At 56.0% G+C, this 27,872-nt stretch overlaps 3 protein-coding genes across 13 annotated transcripts in view; all 3 read left to right on the top strand.

Moving 5' to 3' along the window:
- The window catches only part of NOS1AP (nitric oxide synthase 1 adaptor protein), a 53,975-nt gene extending 51,761 nt beyond the window's left edge, over positions 1 to 2,214 (top strand). For all 5 annotated transcript variants that reach the window (XM_087734153.1, XM_087734151.1, XM_087734154.1 and 2 more), the window contains exon 12: positions 33 to 2,214. In XM_087734153.1, the coding sequence (XP_087590279.1) occupies positions 33 to 525 (493 nt within the window). In that variant the 3' untranslated portion in view covers positions 526 to 2,214. The remainder of the gene's footprint in view (positions 1 to 32) is intronic.
- A 593-nt stretch (positions 2,215 to 2,807) lies between these two features.
- UHMK1 (U2AF homology motif kinase 1) lies at positions 2,808 to 18,180 on the top strand. Of its 6 annotated transcripts, none has more exons than XM_087734161.1 (9): positions 2,811 to 3,210; positions 4,250 to 4,542; positions 7,360 to 7,551; positions 8,350 to 8,444; positions 9,387 to 9,463; positions 12,530 to 12,628; positions 13,605 to 13,693; positions 14,187 to 14,259; positions 14,848 to 18,180. In XM_087734161.1, the coding sequence occupies exons 1-9, from the start codon at positions 2,925 to 2,927 to the stop codon at positions 14,862 to 14,864; spliced, it is 1,221 nt and encodes a 406-aa protein (XP_087590287.1). In that variant the 5' UTR covers positions 2,811 to 2,924; the 3' UTR covers positions 14,865 to 18,180. The 6 variants fall into 6 exon arrangements, with proteins under 6 accessions (XP_087590291.1, XP_087590290.1, XP_087590287.1 ...); XM_087734162.1 differs by having other exon boundaries at positions 2,812 to 3,210; positions 17,974 to 18,180; XM_087734165.1 differs by lacking the exon at positions 12,530 to 12,628 and having other exon boundaries at positions 2,808 to 3,210; positions 9,346 to 9,463.
- Positions 18,181 to 19,230: 1,050 nt separating this feature from the next.
- Positions 19,231 to 27,229, top strand: UAP1 (UDP-N-acetylglucosamine pyrophosphorylase 1). 2 transcript variants are annotated; one of them, XM_087734158.1, is made up of 10 exons: positions 19,353 to 19,672; positions 19,761 to 19,965; positions 20,631 to 20,806; positions 21,086 to 21,258; positions 22,470 to 22,663; positions 23,058 to 23,201; positions 23,631 to 23,819; positions 24,221 to 24,268; positions 26,334 to 26,400; positions 26,658 to 27,229. In XM_087734158.1, exons 1-10 carry the CDS (start codon positions 19,363 to 19,365, stop codon positions 26,748 to 26,750), a joined length of 1,599 nt encoding a protein of 532 aa, XP_087590284.1. In that variant the 5' UTR covers positions 19,353 to 19,362; the 3' UTR covers positions 26,751 to 27,229. The 2 variants fall into 2 exon arrangements, with proteins under 2 accessions (XP_087590285.1, XP_087590284.1); XM_087734159.1 differs by lacking the exon at positions 24,221 to 24,268 and having other exon boundaries at positions 19,231 to 19,672.
- Positions 27,230 to 27,872: the final 643 nt, after the last annotated feature.

Here is a 27,872-nt window from a genome sequence, read left to right as displayed (position 1 = left end):
GGCTGCATGTCACTGCTCCTCTGTGCTTGCAGGGCTGTGGGGCTGGACACCTTCCCCCGGCTGGACCCCCCGCCCCCTGTCACCAAGAAGCGGACGCCACGTGCCCTGAAGACCCCGCAGGACATGCTCATTGCGCCGCAGCCGGGAGGGACCAGCCCAAGGAGCAGCACGGAGGAGCCCCCCGAACTGCCCGCAGCCCACCCCGACCCCACAGAGGAGTGGCCAGGGACCAGGGACCCATCCCCTCCAGAATGCCCTGGGGTCCCCAGCATGACTGGCACCCCAGAGCCGAGTGGGGAGCAGCCCACCACTGCCCTCCCCGTGCCCGACCTCATCCATAAGGGCAGCCTGGAGAGCCAGTGGCGAGCGGGCGAGAGGGCTACTGAGACCTCAGCCTGCACAGAGAAGCCCTCCCGGAGACCAGGGCTGGAGCACGAGCCGCCGGGGAGCACAGGGAGGCCAGAGCCATGCACCCCTGGCCGGGAGGTGGAGGGGCCTCATCCCGACCTGCTGTCCTTCGAGTAGCAGTGGGGGAGCTGTGATGGGGGCACTGTGGGGGCTGGCTCTCCCAAACACATCTCTCACTGCCACTTGCCATTTTTGGGGTCATTATTTTGGAAAGGGGGGAACCCCAGCGTGGCAGGAGCCATTGCTTACCCCAGCGTGGGGTGTGGGGAGCCATGACACCCCATTTCTCCCCAGATTCCCAGGAGGGGCACAGCCTGTCCTGCCATGGCTTCTGCAGCCCCATCCCGGGCCCATTCACCCATCATTGCAAAGCTCCCATCCTGCCAAGGTGCCACCGTCCTGTCTGCAGCCAGGGGCCACGCTGAGCTGGGGACCGAGGGTGGGCTTGCTCAGCAGCCTGAGTCCTCGTGCATGGATGGGTGCAGAAATGCCAGCCTGCCCCCAACCTGGTCAGCTGTGCCGGGCCAAGTGTCCCCCATGGTTCCCCACATCTGGGCTGGCTGCCCCAGCCTGGAGCATGTCCCAGCTTACATCATGTGCTCGCTGAGATACCCCGTCCCGGTGTGCCAGCAGGTTCACCCAGCCCTCGTGCCCAATGCGTGGGAGCCAGGATGGCAGATGCCCCCAAGGCCTTCTCCAGGTGCCAACCCCTTGGCGTTAGTCCTCTCAGTGCCATCTCTCTTTGCAGTAGAGCCCCAGCTGCAGAAGACCCACTCATGGCATGGGCTCTGGCAGGGAGCAGGGCTGGATGCCTGGGGCCACACGGCTGCTGGCCAGTGGGCTCTGGCGGGCGTCGAGCTCCCCGTGAGACCCCCCTCCAGCTTCCACTTGTTTCCTGGTCTCGCCCCAGCCACCACGGACCAGACGGACCTGCCCAGGCAGGCAGCCCACTCCATGTGAGCCAGTGCCACCGCTCTCCATTATTTCCTGGGACGGTGACGTCTTCACGAGACTGGGACACAAGAAGCCACGTGGTCCTCTGATACTGCTCTATGATTGTTTCCTCATGAATTACAGGAGAGGTTAGCCAGCCTGTGGACCCCTGGGCCGGTGCACGGAAGCAGCTGCAAGATGGCACTTTGCTTAGAGCTTTTACGTGCATCCTCACCGCAAAGGTGGTGTTGAGAGGAGAGGCTCCAAAGACCAGCTTTGGGCTGGAGGAGGCTAGGGGCTCATGGGTGGGGCACCTCTGCTTGCAGCTGCTCCTGGGCCACGCAGGCCAGTTGGGCTGAAGAAATGTCTTCCACCGCGTTGTGGTGCTGCTGAAGGAAGGAGGCGGCGGGCCTGAGCGCTCCCTTTGCCCTGGGAGCAGCCCCCGGGCCTCCTTGCCCGTCGGCGTGGCGGGTGCCGGGGCTCTGCAGCGCTCGGGAGGCCCCGCGCCAGAGCCAAGGAGACGCCAGAGCGGTGCAGGGCCCGTGGCCGGCTGGCGGCCGGTGCTGAGGTGTAACGCGCCCTGTGTATAATGTGATGATGCTGTGCACGGCCGATGCCACCCCACAAACGGAAATCTATATGAGTATATATATATATATATGTGTGTATGCTGTCTAGACCTACACTGCATTGTATATGTTGATGGAAACAAGGGCTTGTAGCCCCTCTTTGAGGAACCAGCGTCTTCCAACCCTGCCGATCACAAGGGAACCTCACTGCTGGTCCAGTCCCTCTATTTATGTTGTCTAGGGTGTGTATGTAGTTTGGGACAAAAAATGCAGATTGCACAATAAATTTTTGTTTTCTTTTTTACCCACTGACACGTAGCAGTCCCTTGGTGGGAGGGGACCGCCTGCACCAGCTCGGCGTAGCCCCGAAGCCCCCCGACGAGGCCGGGGACCTGCTGGACGCTCCTGCGTGGGGGCTGCAGGGCAGAGGGCCGAGGCGGCGGCCCCGTGCAGCTGAGGGGCGCCGGGGAAAGCCGCCCTCCAGCCCCGGGCTTGCTGGGGTGATCGCGCAGGACGACGGGGGCTGCCGTGTTAAAGCCACGGGGTTAAGGGAAACATTCCCAAAAAGCGCTGCTGGAGGCCTGACACCTGCAAAGGGCCCCCCGTCCCGGGAGCCGGGCCCGGTGGCACGGCCACAGGGCGCTGGGGGAGGCTGGGGGAGTTCGGCGGTGCCCGGGCTGAGGGGGTGACATGGCCTCTGTGCTTGGCCCTGAGGGGACGGGACCCCCGGTCGGTGCCCGGGCCGAGGGGCCGGGCCCCCGGGGGCGCTGAGGGGACGGGCCCCGGCCGCCGCCCGGGCCGAGGAGCCCGCATCGCCGCGCCAGGCCCGCCCCGCCGCCGGCTCCGCCCCGCGCCGCGGCAGGGGAGGGGCCGCCGGGCGGTGCCGCCGCCGCCCCGCCCCGTTTCCGGTGTCATGGCGGCCGGAGCGCGGCGGCGGCCGGTGCCGGGGCCGGTGCCGATCGCGCGGCGGCGGCGGGGCAGCGGCGGGGGGGCGATGTGAGGCGGCACGGCGCCATGTCGGGGTGCGTGTGGGGCGCGGCGCCGCTGCTGGAGGCGCTGGGCCGGCTGTGGGAGGTGCAGGCGCCGCTGGGCAGCGGCTCCTCGGCCTCCGTCTACCGGGTGCGCTGCTGCGGGGACCCGCGGGCCCCCCCCGGCGCCGTTAAGGAGTTCGTGCCGCCCCCGCCGCGGCCCGGCCCCGCGCGTCGCCCCGGCGCCCGCCCGCCCGCCGCCGACTGCGCCGAGTACGGCTTCCGCAAGGAGCGCGCCGCGCTCGAGCACCTCCGCGGGCACCGCAACATCGGTAACGGCCCCCGGCCCCCCCCCCCCCCCGCCCCGGCACCCCCGGTGACCCCCCGCTCCCCGACCCCCCTTTGCGGCCCCCCCCCCCCCCCCCCCGACAGGCTCCCCCCGGGGCAAACTGGTGTCCCCAAGCCACCCCCCAACCCGGGAGGGGAGCCCCCAGCCCCTTTGGGAATAGGGGTTCCCTCGCCCACAAACCGCCCCCCCGGCGGGGCGAGGGGCCCCCAGACCAGCGCGCCCCTTGGGCTGGCACCCCTGGGCAGGCAGGTTTGAGGGCCCCGAGCCTGGACACCCCGAAGCACACCCCTGCGGCGGGTGCTGCCGTACCCCCTGGGGCAGGCTCCTGCGTACCCCACGCCCCTGCCCGGGGCCGGGGGCCGGCGGGTCCCCTCCGCGGGGGGGGCAGGAGATGGGCATCGCCCTTTGGGTAGGCAGAGTAGGTCGCCCCCGAGTCCTCGGTTGGGCAGGGCGGCCTGAGCTGCCCCGGCGAGAGCCGTCCTGCCTACGGGGCGGCGGTGGGGCGGCAGTGGGGCGGTGTTCGCCCGCCAGCCAGCCCTGCCCGGCTCCGGCAGGAGCCCCCGGGCAGCTGCGTGGGTGGGAATGGGAAGGGAGGAAGCCTGCGTGTCGGAGGCGGCTGTTGGAAGCCCCCAGGTTCTCCCGACGCTGATTTTTTGTCTGTGTGAAGCGCTTTTTAACGCTGTAATATACCTAGATGCACAGAGGAAGAGATTGGCAGGTGTCCCAAAAAGAGTGGTGCTACCTCCATTTTACCCACTGGGATCTGCTCATCCACGTCCCAGAGACTGGCCTGAGCAGGAGCGCCTGGCCCCGTTGCGTTAGCAGAGCCTGGCAGGGCTTTGGGAGACTCTGCTGCTTCCCTCTGAAGTTTGGTTCTCCCTCTCTCTGAACATCACACTTTGTAAAGCAGATGAGCTGCCTCCTGCAGCTTTTGTGATCTCCTGGGCAGTAGCGGAGAGCGGTGGGGCGTGATGACCGTGTAATTGCTCGTTACCAATGCCTGTCAATGCGTCTCACCGTAGTGACGCTGTACGGCGTGTTCACCAACCACTACTCTGCGAATGGCCCGTCTCGCTGTCTCCTGCTGGAGCTGCTGGACATCAGCGTGTCCGAGCTGCTGCTGCACTCCAGCAACCAGGGCTGCTCCATGTGGATGATCCAGCACTGCGCCCGAGATGTTCTCGAAGCCCTGGCGTTCCTGCACCACAAAGGCTACGTGCACGCAGACCTCAAGCCACGCAACATCCTGTGGAGCGCGGAGGAGGAGTGCTTTAAGCTCATTGACTTTGGACTTAGCTTCAAAGAAGGGAATCAGGTTTGGAACGTGCTGCTCTCAAAGCCGTTGGCTCTCTGTTGAGTTGTGTGGGTCTGTGGTGCTTTTGGCTCATGAGTGTAGGACTTAACGTGACTTGATCAGCGTAGTAGCTGAGCTGGTGCTGAGGGTTTTCTGGAAAAGGCTAAAATGTTTTCTGGCCCCAGCAACGGAAGCTCGTGTTCCCATTCTCCTTGCATGTCTCTGGTTTCTGTTGATGTCTTAGCCTTTGTGCTACACATGACCACAAATTCCAAAGTTAATGATGCACTGAAAAAAGTGGTGTCTCAGCTTCCTGGAAAGTTTGCTAGTTTTTATGTGGTCAGACGAGTGGGAGCACCCAGATCTGTAGGAATTTCCTTTTATCATCCCTTATCGTATGTAGTAGTAATCCAGGCTTCACCATCAGCCTCCCGAGTCAATTGCGTTATCTCTGGCAGTGTCCTTGTGCTTGTCTTTACGTTCATCCTGTCTTCAGCAGCTTCCCTTTTTCAGTAAGTCTGGATGTTTCTTTCCCGTGCTGTGGGTAGGCAGTGTCCATTCTTTACTGGCACAGACAGATCTCTGCCTGTTCTGCTCTGCTTTTCCCGTTTGCTGGGCTTTCACTCCCTCTTCGTGCTGTCACTTTTTTGTCTTGGTGATACTGGGTTTTGTAAGTTCTTGCCCTTTTTATTCTCTTCCATGGCCTCTGATGAAAGCAGAGAGCCTCAGGAGGTTCTACTGGTGGCATCTTAGAGCTTCCTTCACCTCTCCCTCTCTCAGGAATGGCCTGTGAGGGGTATCAGTAAAGATTTTTGATGAGGTAGCCTCTTAGCAAATTTGCCTTTAATCCCTGGGTAACGGGCAATAAGTCTAGTAAATGAGCTATGATTTTTCTGTGCAAACATTGTCCTGGCTTGTTCCTACCCCGTGCACTCTACTCATTTAGAGGTTTTAAATCCATATACTTTTTTTACTGGTTTACCTGGTATTGACGGTACAGCCCGTGAATGTGACTGTACAGCTCTGTGAATATCAGAGGATTGTGTGGATGACCTGTCTCTGAATTCTTTGGTACAGGAGCTGTTTTTAATGTTTGTACTTCTTAACTCCTCCATGTTGTTCTTCAGTTCTCCCACGTTCTTGGCTGAACGCTGGTTTGTGCTGCTGCTAATCTGTTGCTGTCTATCAGCAAAAAACATTCTCCTGGTGTCCTGTGTCTAATGCAGGTTGTGTTTTTTTTTTTTTTTTTTTAATTCAGAACTGTGTTTTGCTGCTTGCTCTGTGAGTTGCCTCATAATAGCTGATCAGGTGTTTTATTTGCTTCTATGGTTCCTTCCAATCTGCTTACTTCGGACCGAGTTTCCTTTGCCCGTTCTCAGAAATACGCTGGCAGTACAGGTGAACCTTCTAACCCTGCTTTGAATGTGCACCGACTTCCCCTCACCACCTCTGCCTTGGGCAGCAGCATACGTGCATGATTTCCTTATCTGAGTCAAGACTATATTACTTTTATTTGTGACAACTCTGCCGAGCTTATCCTTGCATAACTTTTACTGCCGTTACTGTTTAACAGAGAATGGCTGTACATCGAGCAAGGTCTCAGCCACTTTCGTCTTTCAAAATGCTTTAGATCGTAGGAGTGAAATTCCGTCTTGCAATTTTTGCTGGTGGCTTTGACCACGGTGTTTTCTCTCTCTCTAAATGTTGTTTGGTGAGGCTGATAAACTGCTGCTTTTGCCATGCTAGAGGTTCTGCTCTTTGCTGATAGGAGGAGGGACGCTGATGAGCAATTTGTGTATCAATTTTTTTTTAAGTTCGTAAAACACTTTTGAGCTGTGTTGCCTGAAAATGTCTTTTGTAAACTTTATTTTCAGTCAGAGAACCAGGTAATTTTGGTTCGAATATATTCCCCTGGTAAGAATTCCCAGTCCTGCGCTTTATCCAGGAAGTAGGCTTGCATATTCTTCTGTCATTCCTTGAGTCGCATCAGCATGTCTAAAACGAGCCCTCCCGTGTTAAAAAGATGCAGCATGTGTTTTGCCTTTGACACGTAGAAGACTTGGCCAGACAAAGCCACAGCGGACTGGTCAGGTACTGGCCATGAGCAGGAGGCTGGACTGGAGACCTTCAGAGCAGCCCCTCCAACCAGCACTTGTGTGATTCTATAATTTCCTGTTTCCTTTTAAGCAGGCAGTGCATGGGCATTTTATTTTACTCTGCCAGCCGTGGCAGCCGGGCAGATATTGATTGCTGTAGCACTTCTGGCTGCAAGGGGGAGAAGGAAGAGGTGCGTGGGAAGCGCCTTTGATAATTTCCTTGTCTGAGCGTTAGGTGCTTGCTTCATTCTTTTAGCATTTTGTTCCAGAGAACATCAGTACTTGAATAATGGCAGCTGTTACTGATCCTCACTGTTGAGACCGGGCTGTTTGTGCTCTCATGCAGCCGACGTGGGAGCATGTTGTGGGTGTTCAGCCCTTATCCTGAAACTTCTAGTGTCATCTGCGCTTATGAGATGTTAATGGGCCAGTCTGCAGTGACATCCAGCCTCTTCCTGCCAGCAGTGCTGTCTTTCAGCAAGATCAGATGTTAGTGGGATGCCTGCTGTTTTGCTGGGAGATGTTTTCTCTTGCAGACGGTCTTGGTTTTTTCCTCATCAACACAGCAGTATAGCAAGTTGAACTGCCTGCCTAACATGACTGGCTGTACAATGCTTTCTGTCAATTTAGCAGTAGTATTTTGGTCACCCATTTGGAAGGGCCTCTGTGAATTGATTTAAGGATAGAGCGGAGAACCTGAGTCTGGAAAATTAACTTCTTGTGTTTGTTTGATCTTCTGTAGGATGTGAAATACATTCAAACAGACGGGTATCGGGCTCCAGAGGCAGAACTGCAGAACTGCCTGGCACAGGCAGGGCTCCAGAGTGAGACGGAGTGTACCTCTGCTGTGGATCTGTGGAGTCTGGGAATTGTTTTACTGGAAATGTTCTCAGGAATGAAACTGAAACATACAGTCCAATCTCAGGAATGGAAGGTGAGTGAGAGCTGCTGCAGGCATTCTTGCTTGCACCAAACAAGTCCTCCTGCTTCTTGTTGGTAACCTGGATTTGTGAGGTAGCACCTGGCAATTAGAGAGCGTTTCCAGGATGTTTCTTTAATCCTATTGCCTTGAGAATTAAAGTTCCAGAGCCTTAAAGACCCGCCTGCCCTGCGAGACTGGCGTGTCTGAATGCTGCCTGCGTTCAGGTTACTGAAAGCTGAGGGCTCCAGGATTCTGTGTTTGGAGCCTGTGTCTTGCCAAGATTTGGGAGGTGAGTGGCACTGGCTATAGTGTCGCACAGAAGGAAGAACGAAATGGATGGCTGATGGCTGCCAGCTAGTTCAGCAGCACAATGACAGAGGAATTATTTGCTGGTTTTAGTCTAACATTAGCACTAATCTGGGGATCTTCTTGTGAGTCTATATCCTGAGAAAACAAAAGGAAGGCTCTGTGTTGTGAGCTTGGAGCCTGACTCTGTCCTCTGGTCTGTATGAAATTATTTTGTTTTGTGTTCCCTTTCCCTGTAAGAGTATCCTTTCAGCATCATAATGTCCACAGTAACAGCAAATTGGCGTGTGTGTGGAAATTTCCAGCTTTCACACAGGCAAATGGGAAAAACTTCATCTGACGTGGGCCTGCTGGTTTAACATGTGAGGCTGGAGCGCTGGGGATTTCTCACAAAACACCACAGTACCAGAGCCCTCTGCATCCAGTCCAGAAAATGATGGGTTATTGCAAGCTTTGCACTGGTCTTTTCTTTCCTCCCTAAGCACTGTTTCTTTTTCTTTCCAGACAAACAGTTCTGCCATCATTGATCGCATATTTGCCAGTGAAGGGGTGGTTAATTCAGCCATTCCAGCTTATCACCTCAGAGACCTTATCAAAAGGTATCTTATATTTACTAACTGTTGCTTAAAGATGTGCTCTGTAAAGTTTCATGCCTTGCTCTTGGTAACTTAGAGCCCACACCTAACACTTTTTTTTTTTCTTTTTTAAAAAGTCTCCCTGCCACTGTGCTAGTAACAAGCGCAAGCATTAGCAGAGACGCTTCAGCTTCTCTGATTTTGGCACGGTTTGGAGTAAGCACATAAAAAAATAGCAGTCATGCTGTTCCTCATTTGCTGTCTCAGTGCTTTGCACTTCCTGCCAGTGAGGTTATATTTGGAGAAAACTGGAGACTTTGCTGCTTTAGGGGAGTGTTGTCAGAAACAAGGGAGGGGGGCAGACAGTGCTGCTTCTCCACTGCTGTCAAGATTCAAATGCACTTGTGCAGCTCTCTACTGAGAGGTCTGCCAAGGGGATTGTTTTTGCTGTCCTGTGACTCTGCTCTGAGGCTACAGAGTGAATGAGGACACAACTTGGCAGAAATAGCATCGGGAGCCACTGGTAAAGCTGAGTAGGGCATGTTCTCAGGCAAACCCTGGGCTATTAGCTGCTTTGAATCCCATTTGTGGAAAGATGTGGGAGCTCCTCGGAGTGTGATCACTTTCATGAGGCTGCATATGTGTCTGAGATGTGGGCTGAATGGCCTGGGGAGGTGGAGCTGGAACGTGCCATGTTCCTTGTGAACTTGTAAGTGAGCAACTTCCATCACTTGGTGCTGAGAGACATCGAGAAGGACAGCCTGCTGTCCCATGTACCCAGAATGCTTTCAGAGGATCCTTCTGGTGTGCTTCAGCTGTGAATTGGAAGATGTGCTTCTCACTCTTCTGTTTGTACCGTAAGCACCCTAATGATAGGGTATTCCTCTGTACTGGCTTCCAGCCTGAGTTGAATTTGTTGATGCAGGAATGTCACATGCAAGAGCATAAGGGTGTCTTCTCTTCCAGCATGCTTCATTGTGACCAAGGAAAGCGAGCCTCCGCTGAGAAGGCTTTATGCAGCCCGTTCTTCAGCATTCCCTTTGGTAAGCTGTGCACGTTGCCCCTGCTCGCAGCTTTCTCAGCATGTACTGGAAGCAGCACAGAGCGCAATTAGATTGTGTTGTTTCTGGTTCTGGCCTCGTCGCTGCTCCTTTGCTCTTTGCGGCGCTCGGCAGCCCTCTGCGGTACCACAGCAGGCAGGTCAGAGCGATGCCTGTGCTCTCAGTGCTGCACTGCCCCTCTAGCCCTGCAGGCTGTCACTTTTCCCTGGTTGGACTCCCAGTAAATTCTTCCCAGATCAAACTGATCAAGACTGTATGGGCAGCAGCATTCAACTGAGGGGACAGAAGTAACCAAGGTACTTACCTAATATTGTGACTGTTAAGGTGCTTTTGAAGGGTGCAGTGCTATTTATGGTGAGTGAGTGGTTTTTCTTATGCCAAGAGTTTCCCAGTTCAGAAGCCAGGAATGTGAGCAACTAGGGCAGTGGCTGGTGGTAGCATCTGCTGCCTCCTCTGCACAGGTCAAATAATCCCAGTGTGTTCTCATGGTGTGAGCCTATTTTTGCAGTGATTGGCCTGCCTCTTCTGGTGCGTGTGTGGCAGGTCACAGACAGATGTCACTGTCTCTTTGATCTGGCACTTGCTCTTCAGTTTAATAAAATGGTAGTGTTTCCCCAGGACCCTCCTTGTGGGTTTCAGGCTGTCAGCAAAAGATGGGCTGAGACCTCCCTGTTTAGGCTTGTATCCCTCCCTGTTTAGGCTTGTATCCCTCCCTGTTTAGGCTTGTATCCCTCCCTGTTTTCTGTTCCAAAAGCAACACGGTAGCATTCTCCAGAGCTTGTCCACCTTCAAGAACACCAGTGAAGAGCTTTGCGTCCAGCTTTTCTGCAGCATAAATTAATGCTTCAGGCATCCAGCTTCTGGCTGGGCTAGCATTTTCTCTTGAATCTCAGCCCTGCTTTTCTTAAGTTGCTTGGTTTACCTTGCAGTGAAGGTTAAGTATTGCCTCTTGAGGTCACATCAAGATACTGGTGTTCCTGTGTATTAGGCAAAGGTAACAAACCCAGTCCTGTTTTCAACTTCTCTTGCATCTCAGAAACTGGGACTGTTGTAATCAAAGCCACCTTCCGTGGAAGGAGCTGAACCTTGCAGCCAGTATTGCTTTAGAGCAGAGGGAATACTATACTGGCAGTGCTTTCTGGTCTAGTTTTAAACACACAGACCTCTAACTGTACCTAGGAAGGTGCTTCTGTGGTTAGTGCTACAAGTTTATACAACAGCTTCAATTTTTCTTAGCTGCTGCTTCTCTTCTTTGCCAAACTTGTACATAGCTTGTCTGCACAAAGAAGCATTTACTGTTGCTTTCCCGGGAAGTCAAAAAATGATCTGTTGCCTTTCACTTGGACACAGTTGTTCTGTTTAGAGCAAAGACAGCTGAGAATGGCTTTCCTTGTCATTTACAGCCAAGTCTTGACTTTCCAGTTCATCAAGTTCTTTCCTGACCTGCTTGCAGGCTGCAGCCCTCTGTGTTGTCAGCGTGGTTGGTATCACCTGGCATTCTGAAGAGGAGTAGAGGGGATGGGCAGAAAGTACCTCCTAGGGCAGAAGGGTATTGCAAGAAATGCATTTGTCAATGGTCCCAGAGGTTTGAACATGCCTGGTTATCTGAATGCAGCACGTTTCTTCGAAGGGCTGTCCCTGAGCGCTATCTGGGCATCATCTAGACTGATAAGGCCTTTCATCCTCTAAGCTTTTCATAAGGACTCTTCCGTGTCAGACAGGAGGAGATTTATAGCGTATGTGCTTGCCTGTCATCTCCCCTTGCATTATGAAATCAACGTCTTCTGTCTGCCTGGCAGAGATGTCAGCTCCCTCATATGTATGGTGTGCTTAGCTTGGAGAAATATGTCCAAGAAAATAATAGCCTGCTATCTTTGCAAATGTAGTCAGAAGGCTTAGGCTGAAGAACTGGAGCCATTTCCTCCCTTTTCTCTCCTCTCTCTCGCTGTCAAGTGTGAGAACTGTGAGGTACTGCTATTGTGTTCAGCTACTGTAGCTGCCAATACAAATAAAAACATTTGACACTCTCCAAGTACTGCAAGTTGGGCTCCCAGATCTTAAACTCATGACTGGCCTGCCAGTGCCTTTCAGGAACATGAAATCAAGCTTTTGTCCCTGGAGAAGCAGCACTGTCCCTGCTGCTTTGAGTTTCTAGAGGACTGGGTGTCCTCTTGGACGTGACTCATAGTTTGGCGTTAGTCTGTCCACCTTGACTGTTTACTTCTTCCACAGTAGTATCCATGATACACTGTTCCAGGCCATCCTGGGGCTGCCTGTTTTTAGAGCCAAGCGCCCCATGGCAGTGAGCTTTATTTCTGCTCCTGTAATGTTGTCCACAGGATCACAGCTTACCCACCTTGTGGCCACCCTCTTGTGGCCATGCCTTAGTCTGTAGCACTGTATTACGTCACTAAGTAGTTTTCCACGTTTCTGTTGCAAGATTTTACAGTGGTCTTTGAAACAGTGCATTGCAGTTGGATTTTGAAGGGGGGAGAGTTTACATGGTGTTTAGGGAAGAACTGAAAGATATCCTAGAGAGAGATGAGGCTTGTGCCTCAGTATAGCTCAAGAATTGGAGTTACAGAAGCTGGCCAGCCTGTTTTCAGCTTGTCTGGTAGCAGTAACAGGAGAGGGAGGTTGCAGAGTAGTTCTTTCATCTTCTTGCGTCTCCATGTGTACAGGGCAGTTTGCTCAACTAGCCTTACTCTTGAGGTCACATCAGTTTCTGAATCTGAGCTAAGTAGACATAACTCTAGTCTTAATTTCTGCTAGCTTTGTAATTTTAAAAGCAATTTCAGGTGCTGGCCTCAGTATAATTGCAGAGTGCACTGAACCCTTTGAAAGAGTCTCTCAGTGCACAGGTGAAGATAAGTTGGAAACAGGGAGAATACAAGCTGTAAATGCAGGTAACAGTGGAGAGAAACAAAACCGTACTGCAAGGAGCAGTAAGTGCTTGTGTATGATTGTGCATATTGAGTCAACTTCCTGTTTTCTTGCTCCTTTGGACTTTGATTTCTTTTCTTTTCTCTGACTGTGGGTGTCAAACAGCTCCCCATATCGAAGATTTGGTGATGCTCCCCACGCCTGTGCTGCGGCTGCTAAATGTTCTAAGCGATGCTTCTCTGCAGTGCGAAGAAGAATATGAAGGTTGGTGCAAGCCATGCAATTCCCATATAGCAATATCGTCTTACAGGCTCTGTTTTGTTCGGCTTTGGGGATGCAAGAGCAAGCAGAAGAGCAATTAATAGGCGCAAGAACAGCAACCAAAGAGCTGCTCAGCTGAGATTTGATACCAAGTGGGTCAACTGCACCAACAGAGAATAGACTAAAAGATTGAGAGAGAAAGCAGAGCTTGTAGTGAGTTTTTGAAGGATCCCAGATTAAAAAAAAAAAAGAAGTTTATTCTGTGAGCATTTAGCCAAAGAAGAAAATCAGACCTCATAATGTATTTGTGGCTTCCGCTGGACATGCGGAGGACTCTGGGGCCCACTAGCAGAGATCGTCAAAAGTTTGCTAGTGAACTTATCCAAGATCTCAGCAGAGAACTGAAATATATCGTTGGAGATCTTAAACTGTAGCAAAAACTGTACATGGTAGGTGGCAAGGCATGTTGGTGGAATTTGCATTTCTGCTCGCGCTCAGATCTACGTGAGTGGCAAAAGCTAGAGAGCTCTGGGGATATGAGTTTAAAAGGCTGGGTTCTGCTCACACAAAGAACAGTTTGTGGCAGTGACTTTAGTTCCCCTCCTCCAAGCACCATAACAAAAAAACCAAACCAAAACAAAAACAAAAAACCACTCACAAATCCCAAATGTTTTAGCTACTGGAAGGCCAGGCTTTGTGTGCAAGGCAAAGCACTGTCCGTGTGCTCCAAGCCCTGCTGTCGGGGATTCACTGCCTGCAGATCTGTGTTCCTGAGCCTCAGTTCAGACACTTCATCTCGTTATGTGGCCATTAAGCAGTGTCAGCTTCTGCTGTGGCACCTCTCGATTGTTTATTTTAAATTGAGAGGAAAAGACTTATCTGTTGACTGAATGTTCTTGATGTGTTCATCTGTCCTTCATTGTTTCTTGGCTCATCCTACTTTACAAGGTGAAAGACAACCAGCTCTTTCCTTTCTCAGATATCCTGGAAGACATACGGGAGGAGTGTCAGAAATACGGACCGGTGGTTTCCTTGCTTATTCCAAAGGAGAATCCTGGTAAAGGCCAAGTAAGTAAATGGAGGGAAGAGGCTTTGTATTCCCACATGCTCGCTGTGTGCTGCAGGACTGCTGCTCAGCTCCTGGAAATCTCCTGGCTGATGACAGTGCTAAAAATAGCTGCTTATCTTGAAGGACAGCACAGGTTCCTTCCTGGTTATGTAAGGTTGCCTAACCTAGGAGGTCCCCAAACAGCTTTAGCAGGGGAGCCGGAATATGGGAGGGATGGGAAGAAGCCAATGGGTGGGAGAGGAGGCGTTGAGGATGTAGAGCATCATCATACTTTCTCCCACCTTGCCAAATATGCTGCCCTTAGAAATGAGGAGCAAGGGGTGAAATTCCAGTTCAGAGGTGCAGCTCCTTCCTTTTTAGCTCCACTTCTCTGGGCTCAACCAAGGACAGAGGGGCAAAATTGGTTTGAGAGCTGTTTCTCTGGTTGCAGGAGTGGGAGGGGGCAGGTGGCATGCTGCACTGGAAGTTCTATTTCTCCTCTCTCTCTTTCAGGTCTTTGTTGAATATGCAAATGCTGGTGATTCCAAAGCTGCCCAAAAAATGCTGACTGGAAAGATTTTTGATGGCAAGTTTGTTGTGGCTACGTTTTACCCACTGAGTGCCTATAAGAGAGGATATCTGTACCAAAACTTGCTGTAGGCAGTAGCAACAATCAGGAGAGTTGTCTTGCTCCTCTTCCTCACGTGTTTTACAGTTGAATGTACAAAAGAGCTTCCTAGCCCTGCTTTTGAATCATCTGTGAAGGAGAGATGCAAAGGACTTAACTGGGCTTTGAAACCTTTACTGCTGCTTTGTGATGTGCAGAGGAGGCCGGGATGGCTTTCAGCGTGTGCTTGTGTGTGTGTTGTGCTTGCTCGTTTACATTGGGTGTGTGGCTTTGCCCCAGCGGGTGCTTGGGTGGCAGGAGTGGTGACTGCGGGGGCCTGGGAGGCCGAGCAGATCTTGGCAAGCACTTTGAAGTGATTTGAAATGAGACCATTTAAAGTCTTGGCCTTAGCGCTTGACTTTGCTCTGGAGAGCGAATTTCTTTGTTAAGCTTTCCTATAATGCATGTGCTCTCCTCCAGTGCAGAGGAGGAGGAGGAAGGCTTCCCTGCCTTTTGTTGATATCTATGGTAAATAAAGAACCAGAAGTACCATCCTCTCTAAACTAGACCAGGAAGACTTTTGAGTCTTCCCATCACACAGAGCAGAGAGAGGCAGTGAAATCAGATCTGCTGAGCCTACGGCGTTACCCTGTCACCGCTGCGTGACCCAAGAAGAGCCATCCGTCTGACCTGGCACAGATGGCACGCTGGGTGACGCTGCCTGCGGTGAGTTGAACTTGCTTGTATGCCTGGGGTGGGCAGGGACTGATGGCGGGTACGTGTCATCAGAGCAATGCCGGCCTCAGTCCCAACACAACCTGTAAGCACTTTGTAGCCTGAGGTGATGTGAAAATCCTGTCGCGTGGAGTCATCTTTCTAGCATATACCCTGTGCTGGCACTGATGCTCCCTAGCTCCGATGCCAAATCATCTGTAATACGTAAGTGTCTTTAGGTGATATTTTAGGAAAGGAGTGCTACAGCACGCAGTATTCTTTGTGTCTCAGCAGGACTCCTGCCCTGCGAGTCTTATAAGAAAGAACAAATATTTGTCTGTCGTAGGTCCCATGCTTGGCTTTTCGGTGTTGTGCATTTTGGTTTTGCATTAACCCATTAGACTTGTAGATTAGAAGCACTGACACTTTTGGTCCTTCATAGGTTACACAAAGGGCCTGAGGCAATCTGAGATCCTGTATGGAAAGGGCTCGCTCAGTCATCAGACTTGACTGGCCAGGAGAAGCTCTTTCCCAGTGTCAGGGACAACAGCCACGTGCTTTTTTTTTGGGGGGGGGGGGGGAAACAACTGGGCAAGCAGCATCATTGCTCCCTCCAGAGCAAGCTCTCTGCTTGTGTGGCTGTAATGCATAGGCAGACGCTCGCTCACGCAGCTACTGGCATGGGGTCGGTGGTGGCTGTTTCCCGGGCGTGTGCAAATCTCTACACCCAGTGGAGCCTCTCCCTGCAGGGGTGGGCACTTTGCTCTTGGTGAGCGCAGCGTGAGACAGCCCTACTTAGAGGGGGACCAGTGTATTCTGGCTTGCAGCCCTGGTACCAGCTTTAGTGAGGAGGAGAGCCCTCGTGAATTGTTTTCTCCAGCTGAAAAACTTGTGGGCAGCTGCCTGAACAGTCTCTGACCTTCCCTGGAACAATACCTGAATTACCTTGCAGTTTACTTTTTGCATCTTGCTGATGCTGGACTTGCTGGAATCCTGCACTTAAAAGTTCCTCTTGATTTTTGCCCTGTGCGTGTGTGAGCGGTGTGTCAGGAGATCCGATGTCTATAGCATTTCACGAGTCCGAGTTCCTCTCTGTGCTGGCGTAGAATCCTGTCTACTATGGCCCTTCCCAAACTCCCCCAGAAAGGACCAATCTCTTTGAATTTTCCTGTTGCTTTTGAGGTGGTGGGTTTTCCAGGAAAAAAAAAAAATACCCCACAATGAGTTTTAAGGTGTGATTTGCTGATCGGACTTTGTCTGGGAATAACGCTACTTTGGTGTACATAGCTGTAAAGCAACTTTGCGTAGTCTGGGTGTGTGATTCATTGCTTTCAATTTAACTGTCCTTGCAGTGAAGCACCTTTAGTGTCTGGGAGGAATTGGATGATTAGCTGGGTGAGGGTTTTTATTATGTGAAGAGCAGTGTTTAAAGTACTCTTAAGTATTGGTAGGTATTGACTGACCTCCTCAGCTCTGAGTTGTTGCTGTCCCTGGCAGGCTGAGCCAGGGAATGAAAGCATTTTGGCCCAGAAGTTCGCGTGTTGAACGCCATCGTCAGCTGGCAGAAGCAGACCCGAGAGCTCCTGCCCCGCTGAGTGCCAGCCCACCTGGGGACACGGAGAGCCCTTGGTGGGGGATGTGAGGTCTGTCACCTACAGTGGTACTGGGACAGGGAGACGCCAGGGCGCAGGTGCAGAACTTAAATGCGTTTAAGTTCTCACATGTGTTTGTCTAGGACTGTGAGCTGCTCTGTCATATTTCAAGCATATCTCTTCTTCAGTCAGAATTGTGCTTTGGATTTGCAACTAAAGATAAAGAGCCGTGCCAGGATTAATCTTTAGAGAGGAGCTACCTGTTCCTGCAGCCTGGTAGAGCTGTTCCACCAGAGTTTGGCTGGGGTTTTGTTCAGCCGCTTTACTAGGAGCTAAATAAATCTTCAAGATGCAAACTCCTGCCACCAGATTTTCTCTCCAGATGCTTATTGACCAAGCTTGAGCACTGAGCTGGGCAAAAACCCCAAAGCTGCTTTTTTTTTTTATTTTTATTTTATTTTCTTCCTGGCAAGGGTTGAAGATGCTGATTTCTGTCCTGTCACTGGATCTAGCCCCTGGCTTCCCTCCGCGGCCTGGGGGGTACAGGGAGGTTTAGAAAATCCTCAGAGCAGAAGCATTTTGTCATTATCCCTCACCCTCTGTCTTCAAAGCCTTTTTCTACCAAGCTGAAGCTCACTCTGGTGTCTCAGTGAGCTATTGGTGGCTTGGCATAAGTTCCAGCCCTGCTAAAGCCTGTGAGTTTCTTAACTCTAGATTGTATCTGAAGTGTGCACGGTGATTCAATCCAAGGCATCTGTCACGGTGTGTGCCTGGATGGGCCTGGCTCTCCTCACCTCTAAATTACTGCCTGCTTGAGTTGCAGAAGTGTTGAGGCTTTCCACTCTGATGCTTGCTGGGTTTCTCGACCTGTGCTGCTGACACAGCTCCCTCCAAAGAGCCCTCGGTGTAGCACTGACCTGTGTAGTCCTAGCTAGGCAGCAACTAGACGTGAAAACTCGTGTGCTGCCTTTGAGGGAGAGATCTGCTCTGGGGGGGAACGGGATGAAGGATGAAGCCTCTGAAGGCAGCCAGGGAAGGCTGGTGCTGCTCTGATGGGATGCCTCCTTGGGAGGAGGCAGTCCAAGGGGCTGCATCCCCTTGGAGCGTGCGTGTGAATGGGAAACATGTTGGTGCTCAGCTGTTCCTTGGTGGTGCCTGGGTTTCAGAGCTGACCTGACACGAAATGTCACTGCCAATCGGAGAATTGCTGTCCTTCCTCTGCCACCAGTGTCTGTGTGGGAGCAATGAGGGGGAGAGAGTGAGTTCTTTACACTTCCACCTATTTATTGTATGGAAGGAGGGTAACTGGTTTTTAAATCACTGGCCAAAGCACAAGTCAGCTCCGATCTTAGCTCTATTCCTGATTTTTATTCTCACTGGTCTCCAGCCTCCTAGCAACATAGCCTGAGCACCGCGTTGCATCCAGGTTGTCTTTCCAGAGCGTTCAGTACACTTCCTCCCGGTCTGCCGGATCCTGTAACCACGCGCCTCCCTTCGGGTTAGGCGTCAGCTGTTGTGTCCCGTCACGCACCATTGCTGAGCGGATCTGTGCTTGGTACCGATGATTAATTAATAAATGATGCTTCAGTACGAAGCGGTTGTCCAGCATGCTTTTCTTGCGGGACCGCCGGCGAAAGGCCGCGTGGCCAGGGGTCCGTCCGGCGGGGGGACGGGGCTGTGGGGACTCGGCGGCCCCTTGCTCAGCCCCGCCAGCGCGGCTGGAAATCCCGGTGGGAGCGGCGGGCTGACCTGTGCCCGCCCGGAGCCCGCCGCCTCGCCTCCCCGTCGCTCCGGCGGCAGCACCGCTTACTGGCGCCGCGCACGGGCACTTTCTGCGCTGGCTCCGGTGTAACGGTTTCCGAAATGAGATCATCCGGAGGGACAAGCGCCTCTCGGCTGACGCAGGCGGCTCCCCCGGGAGCGCCGGGAGTTGCACAGCTCCGGCGGCTGCCGCCGGAGCCGGGAGGGGCCGCGCGGGGCGGGGCGGGGCGGGGCGGTGTCACCGGGTTTTGGCCGCAGCTCGCGCTGATTTCACCGCGCGCTGCCCCAGTGAGGGGGCGCGGGCTGCCTGCGGCGGTGCGCGCGGGGGCTGGCCCCCGCAAGGCGCCGGGGCGCGGCCGGCCGGGAGGGTCGCTCTCCGCGGGGCTCCGCCTTTGCAGAGACCTCGCCTGCCCGTTTTGGGGTGGGTGATTGGGGTTGGTTCTTTTTCCCCTGCTGCCGGAGGGGCGAGGGGGGCTGCTGCCCGCCCCACCCGCCCGGAGGCCGCGGCCCCGCGCCCCTGCCCGGGGGCAGAGGGCGGCCGCGGCTCCCACTTCACGCGTGGGCCCGGCGCGGGAGTAAGCGGCTGGAAGGGGCGGGGCTCTTGCGGGAAGCCCCGCTGCCCGCCCCGCTCCCCGCCCCGCCTGGAGGCCACCGGGGCCGCCCCTTCCCGGGGGACCGGGGCCGCCCCCCGCCTCCGCCGCTGGCGGGGCCGCGCGCTGACGTGGCGGGCGTTGCCATGGCAGTCACCAGCGCGCGCGCCTCCGCCGCCGCAGGGGCCGCTCCGATTGGCGGCGCCGCGAGGGGGGGTGGGCTGCCACGCGCCCCCCCTCCGACGCCCATTGGGCGGGCGGCGGGCACCACGTGTGGTGGGGCGCAGCCGCCGCGGTGACGCCGCGCCCCCCGCAGCCAGTGAGGGCGCGGGACGTGCCGCCGCCGCCTGCCATTGGCGGCCCCGCGGCGGCGGGGGGCTATAAAGGGGCGGCGGGGGGGCGGTGGCCCTGCGACGGCGGGCGGGATGGAGGCGGCGGCGGCGGCGGGGGACGCGGCCGGGGAGGAGGTGGCGGCGCTGGGGCAGCGGCTGGCGGCGGGCGGGCAGGGCCATGTGCTGCGCTTCTGGCCCGAGCTGGGCGGCGCGGCCCGCCGGGCGCTGGCGGCGGAGCTGCGCGACATGGACGTGGCGGAGATCAACCGCTTCTTCCGCCGCGCCCGCGGGGACGGCGGCGGCAGGGCGGCGGGGCTGGACGCGCGGATGGAGCCGGTGCCGCGGGACGTGCTGGGCAGCGCCTGCCGCGACCGCGGGCTGCTGCCGCGCTGGGAGAGCCGCGGTAGGTGCGGGGGGCGGCGGGGCCCGGCGCGGTGCCGGCGCGGTGCCGGCGCGGCGGGCCCCACGCGTGTGTGCTCTCCCGGGCGCAGGGCTGGCGGAGATCGCGGGGAGCCGGGTGGCCGCGCTGCTGCTGGCCGGCGGGCAGGGCACCCGCCTGGGCGTCCCCTACCCCAAGGGCATGTGCGACGTGGGGCTGCCCTCCCGCAAGACCCTCTTCCACCTCCAGGCCCAGCGCCTGCGGCGGCTGCAGCAGCTGGCGGAGGAGCAGCACGGCACCCCCTGCCACATCCCCTGGTGAGCGCCCTGCCCTGGGCCCTGGTAGGTCGGAGCCCCCGGGGGTGGCCTCGGTGGGACGAGGCTCGTGGGGTGGCGCTGGCAGGGCCCCCTTGGCGTAGGGGGGTCAAGGTCCTGCGGGTTCGCGTTGGTGGGGCCCCGCTGGCGTCAGCAGGCCAAGGACCCGTGGGTTGGTGCAGGCCCCCTTGGCAGCCCGAGGGCCCGTGGGTTGGCATAGACCCTCCTGACACCAGTGCCGTTGCTTTGGGCATAGCCTCTTGGGGTTCGTGGGTCAAGGCCCGGAGGGTGGCACTGGCAGGTCCCAACCCCGCGGCCCTTGGGAACACGTGTCTCGTCGCCTGCGGCCAGCCCGCTGCGTGGGGCGGCAGCCACGCCAGGCGGGGGTCTGGCTGGCGTCATGGCGGGAGCTGGCTGCTGCAGCTGGCTGTCCCCTCCGCCGCACAGGGCGTGGTAGGGTTTTGGAGATGCATGTTGCGAGGAGGGGTGAAGCCCTTCGTTGGCTTGCCAAAGAGGTGGGACCACAGCAAGTCAGATCGTTCTAAATGTCTGTGGGGGGAAGAAGCTTGTCCTGGGTGTTAGGGGCTGAAGCGGTTCCCCACGTCTGGGATGAGGGGTGGGAGACCCTGCCTCTCCTCCCTGCTCATTGGGTCTCTGCGCTGCGGTAGGTACATCATGACAAGTGGCCGGACGATGGAGTCCACCAAGGAGTTCTTCCTGAAGCATCGCTATTTTGGCTTGAAGAAGGAAAACATCATCTTCTTCCAGCAGGGCATGCTGCCTGCCCTGGGGTTTGATGGGAAAATCCTGCTGGAGGAGAAGGGCAAGATTGCTATGGCGCCAGGTCGGTGGCCGGGAGCTGGCGGGAGGGGTGCGCAGGGGTGAGACTCAGTGCTGAGGATGAGCTTTTGGAGCCGGAGCCTGCGTAGGGCAGTCTGTCAGCGTGACGTGGCCCAGGGGTGACGCAGATTGGGAGGTGTCTGTCTTGGCAGGGAGGACCAGGGTGGGGTATGGACGGGCCAGTGACCCCCCACCCTGGCTCCGTGGGGAAGGAGGATGAGTGTGGGTGGCTGACGGGACATCCAGGTGTTGCTGCAGCCCCAATGATTTGTTCCCTCTGCAGATGGCAACGGGGGCCTGTACCGGGCCCTGGGGGCGCATGGCATTGTGGATGACATGGAGCGGAGGGGCGTGCAGAGTGTCCACGTCTACTGCGTGGACAATATCCTGGTGAAGGTGGCCGACCCCAGGTTCATCGGGTTCTGCTTGGAGAAGGGAGCAGACTGTGGGGCCAAGGTATGATTTCAGGGACAGGCAGGCACCACTTCCCTAGAGCAGGGTGGGGTCTGTCCTGCTCCTTGCCTGGCTTCCCTGACTCCTCACCCTTCCTTCTTCGGCTTGCCGCAGCCAGGAGAGATAGCTACACACCGGGAGCTTGCTGGTGGAGTAGCACGTGCTGCCGGAGTCCCACCTGTCCCTCGGGTCTAGCATCCCAGGGGATGCAGGGCTTCACTGACCCCTGCCTGGTGCTGCTCCCCTCCTGCCTTGCATGGGGATGTGGCACCAAGAGCCCCAGGGCTCACAGGTCCCCTAGTCCCTGGGGCCGAGAGCAGCTGGGGAGCCCTGTGGGGTGCCCAGTCCCCACGTAGATGCTGGGAAGCTGCTGTCTGGGCAGCTGCGGGGAGCACAGGCAGCCATGATCCCTGCCGCAGGCTGCCAGCTGTCCCCAGCCATGACATCCTGGGCACCAGACCAGGACACAGTGGGTGCAGCTGACTGCTGACGCTGAGCCCAGCCCCGTGTCTCACGGGTAGGATGTTGCATGCCCGAAGCTTTACTTAAAGGCTGGATTAACAGCCAAAGGTGCTGTGTGATTGTGTTTACATTGGGCTTGGCTTTGGCAAACAGGTGAGAGGGCTTGCTGACCTTGAAGCTTTCAGACAGCGAGCTGGGAAAGGGAAAGCAGTTCCTCCTTCTGGCCCGAGTGAGAGGAAGAAATAAACCCTAGCAGGCAGAAAGGAAAAAGCCTTGTGCGCCTGCACGCTGTCCTGCCATGGTGACAGCGATGGGTAGGGATTTGCTGGGGGGGTCCCAGGCCCAGGGGAAGGTGTGTGGTGTGCGAGGAAGAGGAGGGAGGTCAGGTGTGGGGGGATGGCTCTGCTGAGCCAGCAGCCACCTGCTTGTGTGTGGCAGGCTGGCTGTTCACGTGCAGGCTGGGTGCTAAAAATATCTGTGCCTTCTGCCAGCCACATGTGGGCTTGGTGCCAGATCCTGCCTGCACCCTCTGGGTGTGCCTGACACTCTGTCACCCAGCCCTCTCATCTCACCCTTCTCCGGTCACTGTCACCAGAGGCACCTGGGAAGGGAGGGCTCCAGCATCCCTATCTCTGCCTTAACCCTGCTGTTCTGTGCAGGAAAACGCCTCCACAGGGGCTGCTAGATACAACGGGGTGTATTGAAATGTCGGGCTTTGGGGGCCTTTCTGTAACAGTGCTTCTCTTGGGCAGGTGGTGGAGAAGACCAACCCCACAGAGCCAGTTGGTGTGGTGTGCCGAGTGGACGGCGTCTACCAGGTGGTGGAGTACAGTGAGATCTCCCTGGCCACTGCCCAGAAACGGGGCCCAGATGGGCGGCTGCTCTTCAACGCGGGCAACATCGCCAATCACTACTTCACCACCGCCTTCCTCAAAGATGTAGTCAAGTAAGGGCCTGCCAGAGTGCTGCTGGTGTGCCAGAGGAGGAGCACCAGTGCTGAGCAGAGCCAGCTGCCCGGCCACCTGCACCTTGCTTTCCACTGGTTGAGCTCCAGCTGTTTGCAGGCGTGCTGGGATGGGACCCGCGAGGTCTGGCCCCTGCCTCTCTGCACGGTCCCTTCCTTGAGATAAGGTTTTTCCCTGGCCATCGCTGGCTACTGGTGCCAGAGCGCAAGTGTGCGGGGCTGTCCTCTCCTGGCTGCTGTGGGGATGAGCAGCTCCTGTCTCGGGGTGGCTGGCGGTCAGGGCAGAGCGGCCATCCTGCCACAGCAGTATCTGAGCCAGGGGGCTGGAGCCATGCCTTGCTCGGGCGAGTGACAGCTCTTTCTTGGCCTGTTGCAGCACTTACGAACCACAGCTGCAGCACCACGTAGCTGAGAAGAAGATCCCCCACGTGGACATCGCTACAGGGCAGCTGATCCAACCTGAGAAGCCCAATGGGATCAAAATGGAAAAGTTCGTCTTTGACATCTTCCAGTTTTCCAAGTATGTCCTTTTTCTCTCTGCGGGGAGCAGGCTGCTGGCTCTCTGTCGGACAGCTCTGAGAGCCTTTGGGAGGGTGCCAGGGCTGTGCTCACCGGTGATGCCCTGGGGTTGGGACAGGATGCCAGCTCCCATGCTGTTCAGCAGCAGTGGACAATTGTGCCCTGAGATGAGCAGGCACGTGAGCAGCAGGAGGGACAGGCGCTGCTTACCTCTTGCTCAGCTGAGCCCTGTTCTGGGCCAGAGGAACATCTGCTGACCCTACAGTCCAGGTCCTGCCCTCCCTCCTTGGTGGCTGTGAGGAGAGCCTGTGGGTGTGGGCTGTGGGGTGGCTGCGGCCCTGGCTCAGCCACCCTGGTGGGGAGAAGCCAAAGTGACAGGGAGCAGCCACGTTTCCCAAACCTGACCCTCCCGCACCCTGTTCCCCGCCAGGAAGTTTGTGGTGTACGAGGTGCTGCGTGAGGATGAGTTTTCTCCCCTGAAGAATGCGGACAGCCAGAACGGCAAGGACAACCCCACCACAGCCCGACATGCCTTGATGTCCCTGCACCACTGCTGGGTTCTCAATGCGGGGGGGCACTTCGTGGACGAAAACGGCACACGCATCCCCGCCATCCCTCGGTGAGTTGCTGCTCCTGGTGCTCCCCCATCCTTTTTGGGCTGGGTATAAAGCACTGGGCAGTCCCTTCTCCCGGGTGGTCCACGAGGCAATGCTGGGTGTGGGCCAGGTGGTGGCTACAGGAAGGGCGCTCGCTTGATCAGCAGGAGCTTTCCTTCTTGATTCAACGCCTGTGAACCGAACCCTGCCAGTCTCCATTGCACAGCCAAGGTTGCCTGTGCAGGGAGGAGGTGGCTCCCTAAAGCCCAAGCACACCAGCGGATCTGTGCAGCAGCCAGGCTGGGGTCATGGCATCCATCGACCGAGAGACCTCCCGCCGCCCCTGTTTGGAGAACAGCTAACCCCAGACTTGTTCTGCTCTGTTTATTCCCACCCTTGCTAACGCTTGTTTATTCCCACGTAGTGTCACAAACGGAAGGTCAGATGCCACACCAGCTGATGTCAATGACAAGTAACTATACCGTGCAGCGTGCATGGTGGCGGGGCTGTGCTTAGGTACTAACGGGCTGTAGGCGAAGCAGTGTGCCAGGCTGCGGTCGCTGCGATGGGTGCGCGCTGGTGAGCAGGCACCCGTAGTGACTAACGGGGCCTGGGGGCTCGGGGCCGCATGCTGGGCGCGGGGCATGTCTCACTACAGGACCCCGCGGAGGCCGCTTCTCATGGTGGTGGGCGGTAGGCAGAGTCTGCTCCCTCCTGGGCTCCTTTCCGCAGAGGCAGCCGGCGGGTATAACTGGAAGGGGCTTGTGCCATCGGTACAGATGCAGGGCAGCAGGCAGCCCGCCGCTGAGCGCACGCGGCCCGCAAAGGTCGCCCTGCCGGCGGGATGCTGTTGGGAAACACGCTGGCGTGTCCCTTCGGTGACGCTCCCCTGTTTGTCACGCCACAGCGTAGCACAGCCTGGGCTGATCCCGGCTGGTCTGGTAGCTGGAGACGGCTGCCGTCTCCCGGTGTCCACCAGGCGTCCAGGCAGATTGAAACAGGATTAAAAACATTAAGTAAATGTCAAGCAGGCTTTGATGTAGCATGTGCAAATCTCGGTGTAGGCGGTCAGCTGTGCTTTGTGTGACTTCAGCTCTTGAGTTTTGAAGATCCAGACCATAACACCAGGGAAAGCCCCTGGCTCAGCGCTTGAAAGTTTACAGAAGTAAAAGGGAAAGTTAACAGAAGTGTTAAAGCAACTTCTGTAATAGCAGCGTGTTGTTCTGTAGGCACAGGGCACGTCTGTGCGGCTGGCACTTAGAGCTGGTGAGTGTAAATGAATTGCAGACTAAGCAAGCTTGTTACCTTTCTCCCCCTTCAGGAGAAGTTGTATCTTCTGGTGCTTTCTGGTGGGATACACGTAGGGTCTCTTTTTAATTCAAGACTCTAAGTGCTTTCAGGCTTATAACTAGGCCATCGCACTAGGTATAATGTAGGATAAAGGATGCGCTTTATCCTACATATATCCTTCATCGCCAGTTAATGGCAATTTTTTTTTTTTTACGATTATCTTGAAATGAATCCAACTCTAAGGCAAACACAAGTGCAAGGGCTGGGTTAGGATGGGTGAGTTTTATTTACTCACAGCTGGGACAGGAGAGTCTGAGCGAGTGCGTGGCAGCAGGGACGAGCTTCGACCTGGGCGGAGGGAGCACTGTCACAGATGATGTCCTGCAATGCTTGTCCGGCTGCGGTGGCGAGCGGGTGCGAAGGGACACCCTGGGGTGCTGCTCTGGCTCCTCATGGGCTCTGCACGGCTGCACCCCCCGGCCGGGCATACACACCGGCTGGATCCAGGGAGCGTCTGGGGGGTCCTGCAAAGGCTGGTGGCAGGAGGAGCAGGGTCAGGGACCCCGGGCAGACCCCTGCCCAGCAGTGCTCCTGTGGCTGTTCTCAGGGCCAGGCTTCCTCGGGGGTCTGTGTTATCCTCACCAGCTCAGGCTCACGTGCAGAACAGAAGAGCTGAGACAGTTGGACTAAGAGGCAAAGGCAGGAGGAGCAGGCAGTGCTGCAGGGAGTATTTCTGAGGGAGCAGACAGGCTTATCCTGTGTCCTCAGGTTGTGCTTTAAACAAGGAGTGTGTTTACAAAAAGACCTCCTGTGACCAGTTGAACAAGAAGCTGCTGTGAGTGCATCTCTCATCACCCCGAGGGTGCAGGAGGAGGAAGAGGAAGGGGTGACTAGCTTGCATGCAGCATCAAATATAGCGGGGCTGTGGTCCAGGCCAGGGGCGTAGGCGCTGCTGTAGTTGCACACATGGAAAGGCACGTAGATCCTTATTAAAGCTGCATCTAAAGCTCTCTTCCCTTTCAGTCACTGCTGGTATCTAAACTTTAGCTTGCACCTCTGTGGAGAGCACGCAAGGCTTGACTAACCCAGGGCAGCTCTGCGCTGGCGGGGTCTGCGTGGGCCGGCAGCCACCGGTGCCCCAGAGAGCCGCTGAACCCCTGTGCTGGCATCTGCGAGATCTCTGGGCCCCATCTGCATCCCCTGGCGGGATGTGGCTAACCCTCCTGACTTTTTATTTTTCTCTGCAGCTTGAAGGATGCAAACGACCTGCCAATCCAATGTGAAATTTCTCCCCTTGTCTCCTATGGAGGAGAAGTGAGTACTGGCTCTCCAGGGCTCGGGCTCTCTTGCAGATTAACTAGGCGGGTGGGGAGGCTGGCAGGGCATGCTTGTGAGCCCTGGCCGGGGAGGGGGTTAAGCCACGAAAGCATGACTTGAATTCACTGTGGAGCTTTTTGAGACAGTGTCCCCCAAGCCGCTAGCACTGGAGGGGACCAGAGCCACCTCTGAGCAGGTCAGCAGAGCAGATGACGCGTGGTGCATTCCTAACGGACCGCTTCGTCCTCCCTTAGGGTCTGGAAAAGTACGTGAAGGACCGAGAGTTTCGCACACCTTTGATTATCGACGAGGATGGGATCCATGAGCTGGTGAAGAACGGGATGTAGCAGAGGCGCGGTGCCCAAGCCGGGCTGCCGATCCCGCCTGGCGGGCTGGGAATTCGGACACATGAAGTTTTATAGCTGTTACTGGTAGGGGCTGATCCTGCTCGTTCTGGCCCTGTGCAGAGGAGGATGTAACCCGCTCGGTTCTTGGCATGTTGTACGCTTCTATTTATATTTTAATTTAAAAACCAAACACTTTATGGATTCCCCTGCCACAAAGCACAGCTATGGTGCTGCTCTTTGCACTCCAGGCTGTGGGCATTTATTTTTAAACATGTATATAGTAATAGTCATTGTACATGCAAAGGATTTTTATGGTACGGGGCTGGGGTTAATCTCGAATTTTTATTTTTCTCAAATCTACACAACTATTTTTTTTTAATAGGGTCCTTGTCGTTGCCCATGTTCTCCCTTTTGGTCATCCTTTGTATGTTGCACAACTGGAAACACCCAATTAAACTCTGAGTCCCTCCTGTCTGTCATCTGGTGGTGTGTTAGTGACAGTGGCTTTCTCTGCAGAGGCTCTACTCATAGTGCAGAGGTCTGACTGTGTCACACCGAGTGCCCTGCTCTGCCCAGCTCAGCAGCAGCTGCTGCCTTGGGGGTGGCAGGCAGGTCCTCTGGCCCATGGCGCTCGTTTGTGGCGTTTCTGGAGGAAGCAGAGGGCTGCGCTTTCCTCTTGAATTGCTGCAAGTGGCGGCAAGCCTTGAGCGGGTAGGAATGGGTGGGTGTGCAATGCTACCGGAGCGCTCAGGGTGAAACCAGCCTGGCACAGTGCCCTCCAGCATCATCGTGAGCCCTCTGCTTTTCCAGGGAGGGCTCTTTGGCTCCTGCCAGAGCCCACTGCCCCAAAGCGTGGTGTCCTCATGCCCTTGGGCAGAGTGGCTCTGCTGCCTTCCCTCCTTTTTGGGAGGGGAGATGGTGCTCGGCTGGCTCCTCTGCCTCTCCCAAGTCCTGCCTGGGGAGGGATTTTCCCTTGCAGGGCTGGGAATGGGGCCCGAACTACTCCCCCTGGGGAAGTCACTGAGTCCCCCGAGGGCCAAGGTGGCTGTCGGGCACCCCAGGCTCAGCTGAGCACTCAGCTCTCCAGGCAGCGTGCCTGGGAAGCTGGGGCCATGCGGGGGG

Source organism: Nipponia nippon, unplaced genomic scaffold, assembly GCF_047370975.1.
Source record: "Nipponia nippon isolate SJK-2023a ecotype South Korea unplaced genomic scaffold, ASM4737097v1 scaffold_5, whole genome shotgun sequence".
Taxonomy (NCBI): domain Eukaryota; kingdom Metazoa; phylum Chordata; class Aves; order Pelecaniformes; family Threskiornithidae; genus Nipponia; species Nipponia nippon.
The sequence above is the reverse complement of the archived record's forward strand: the minus strand, read 5'-3'. Positions and strand labels throughout refer to the sequence as shown.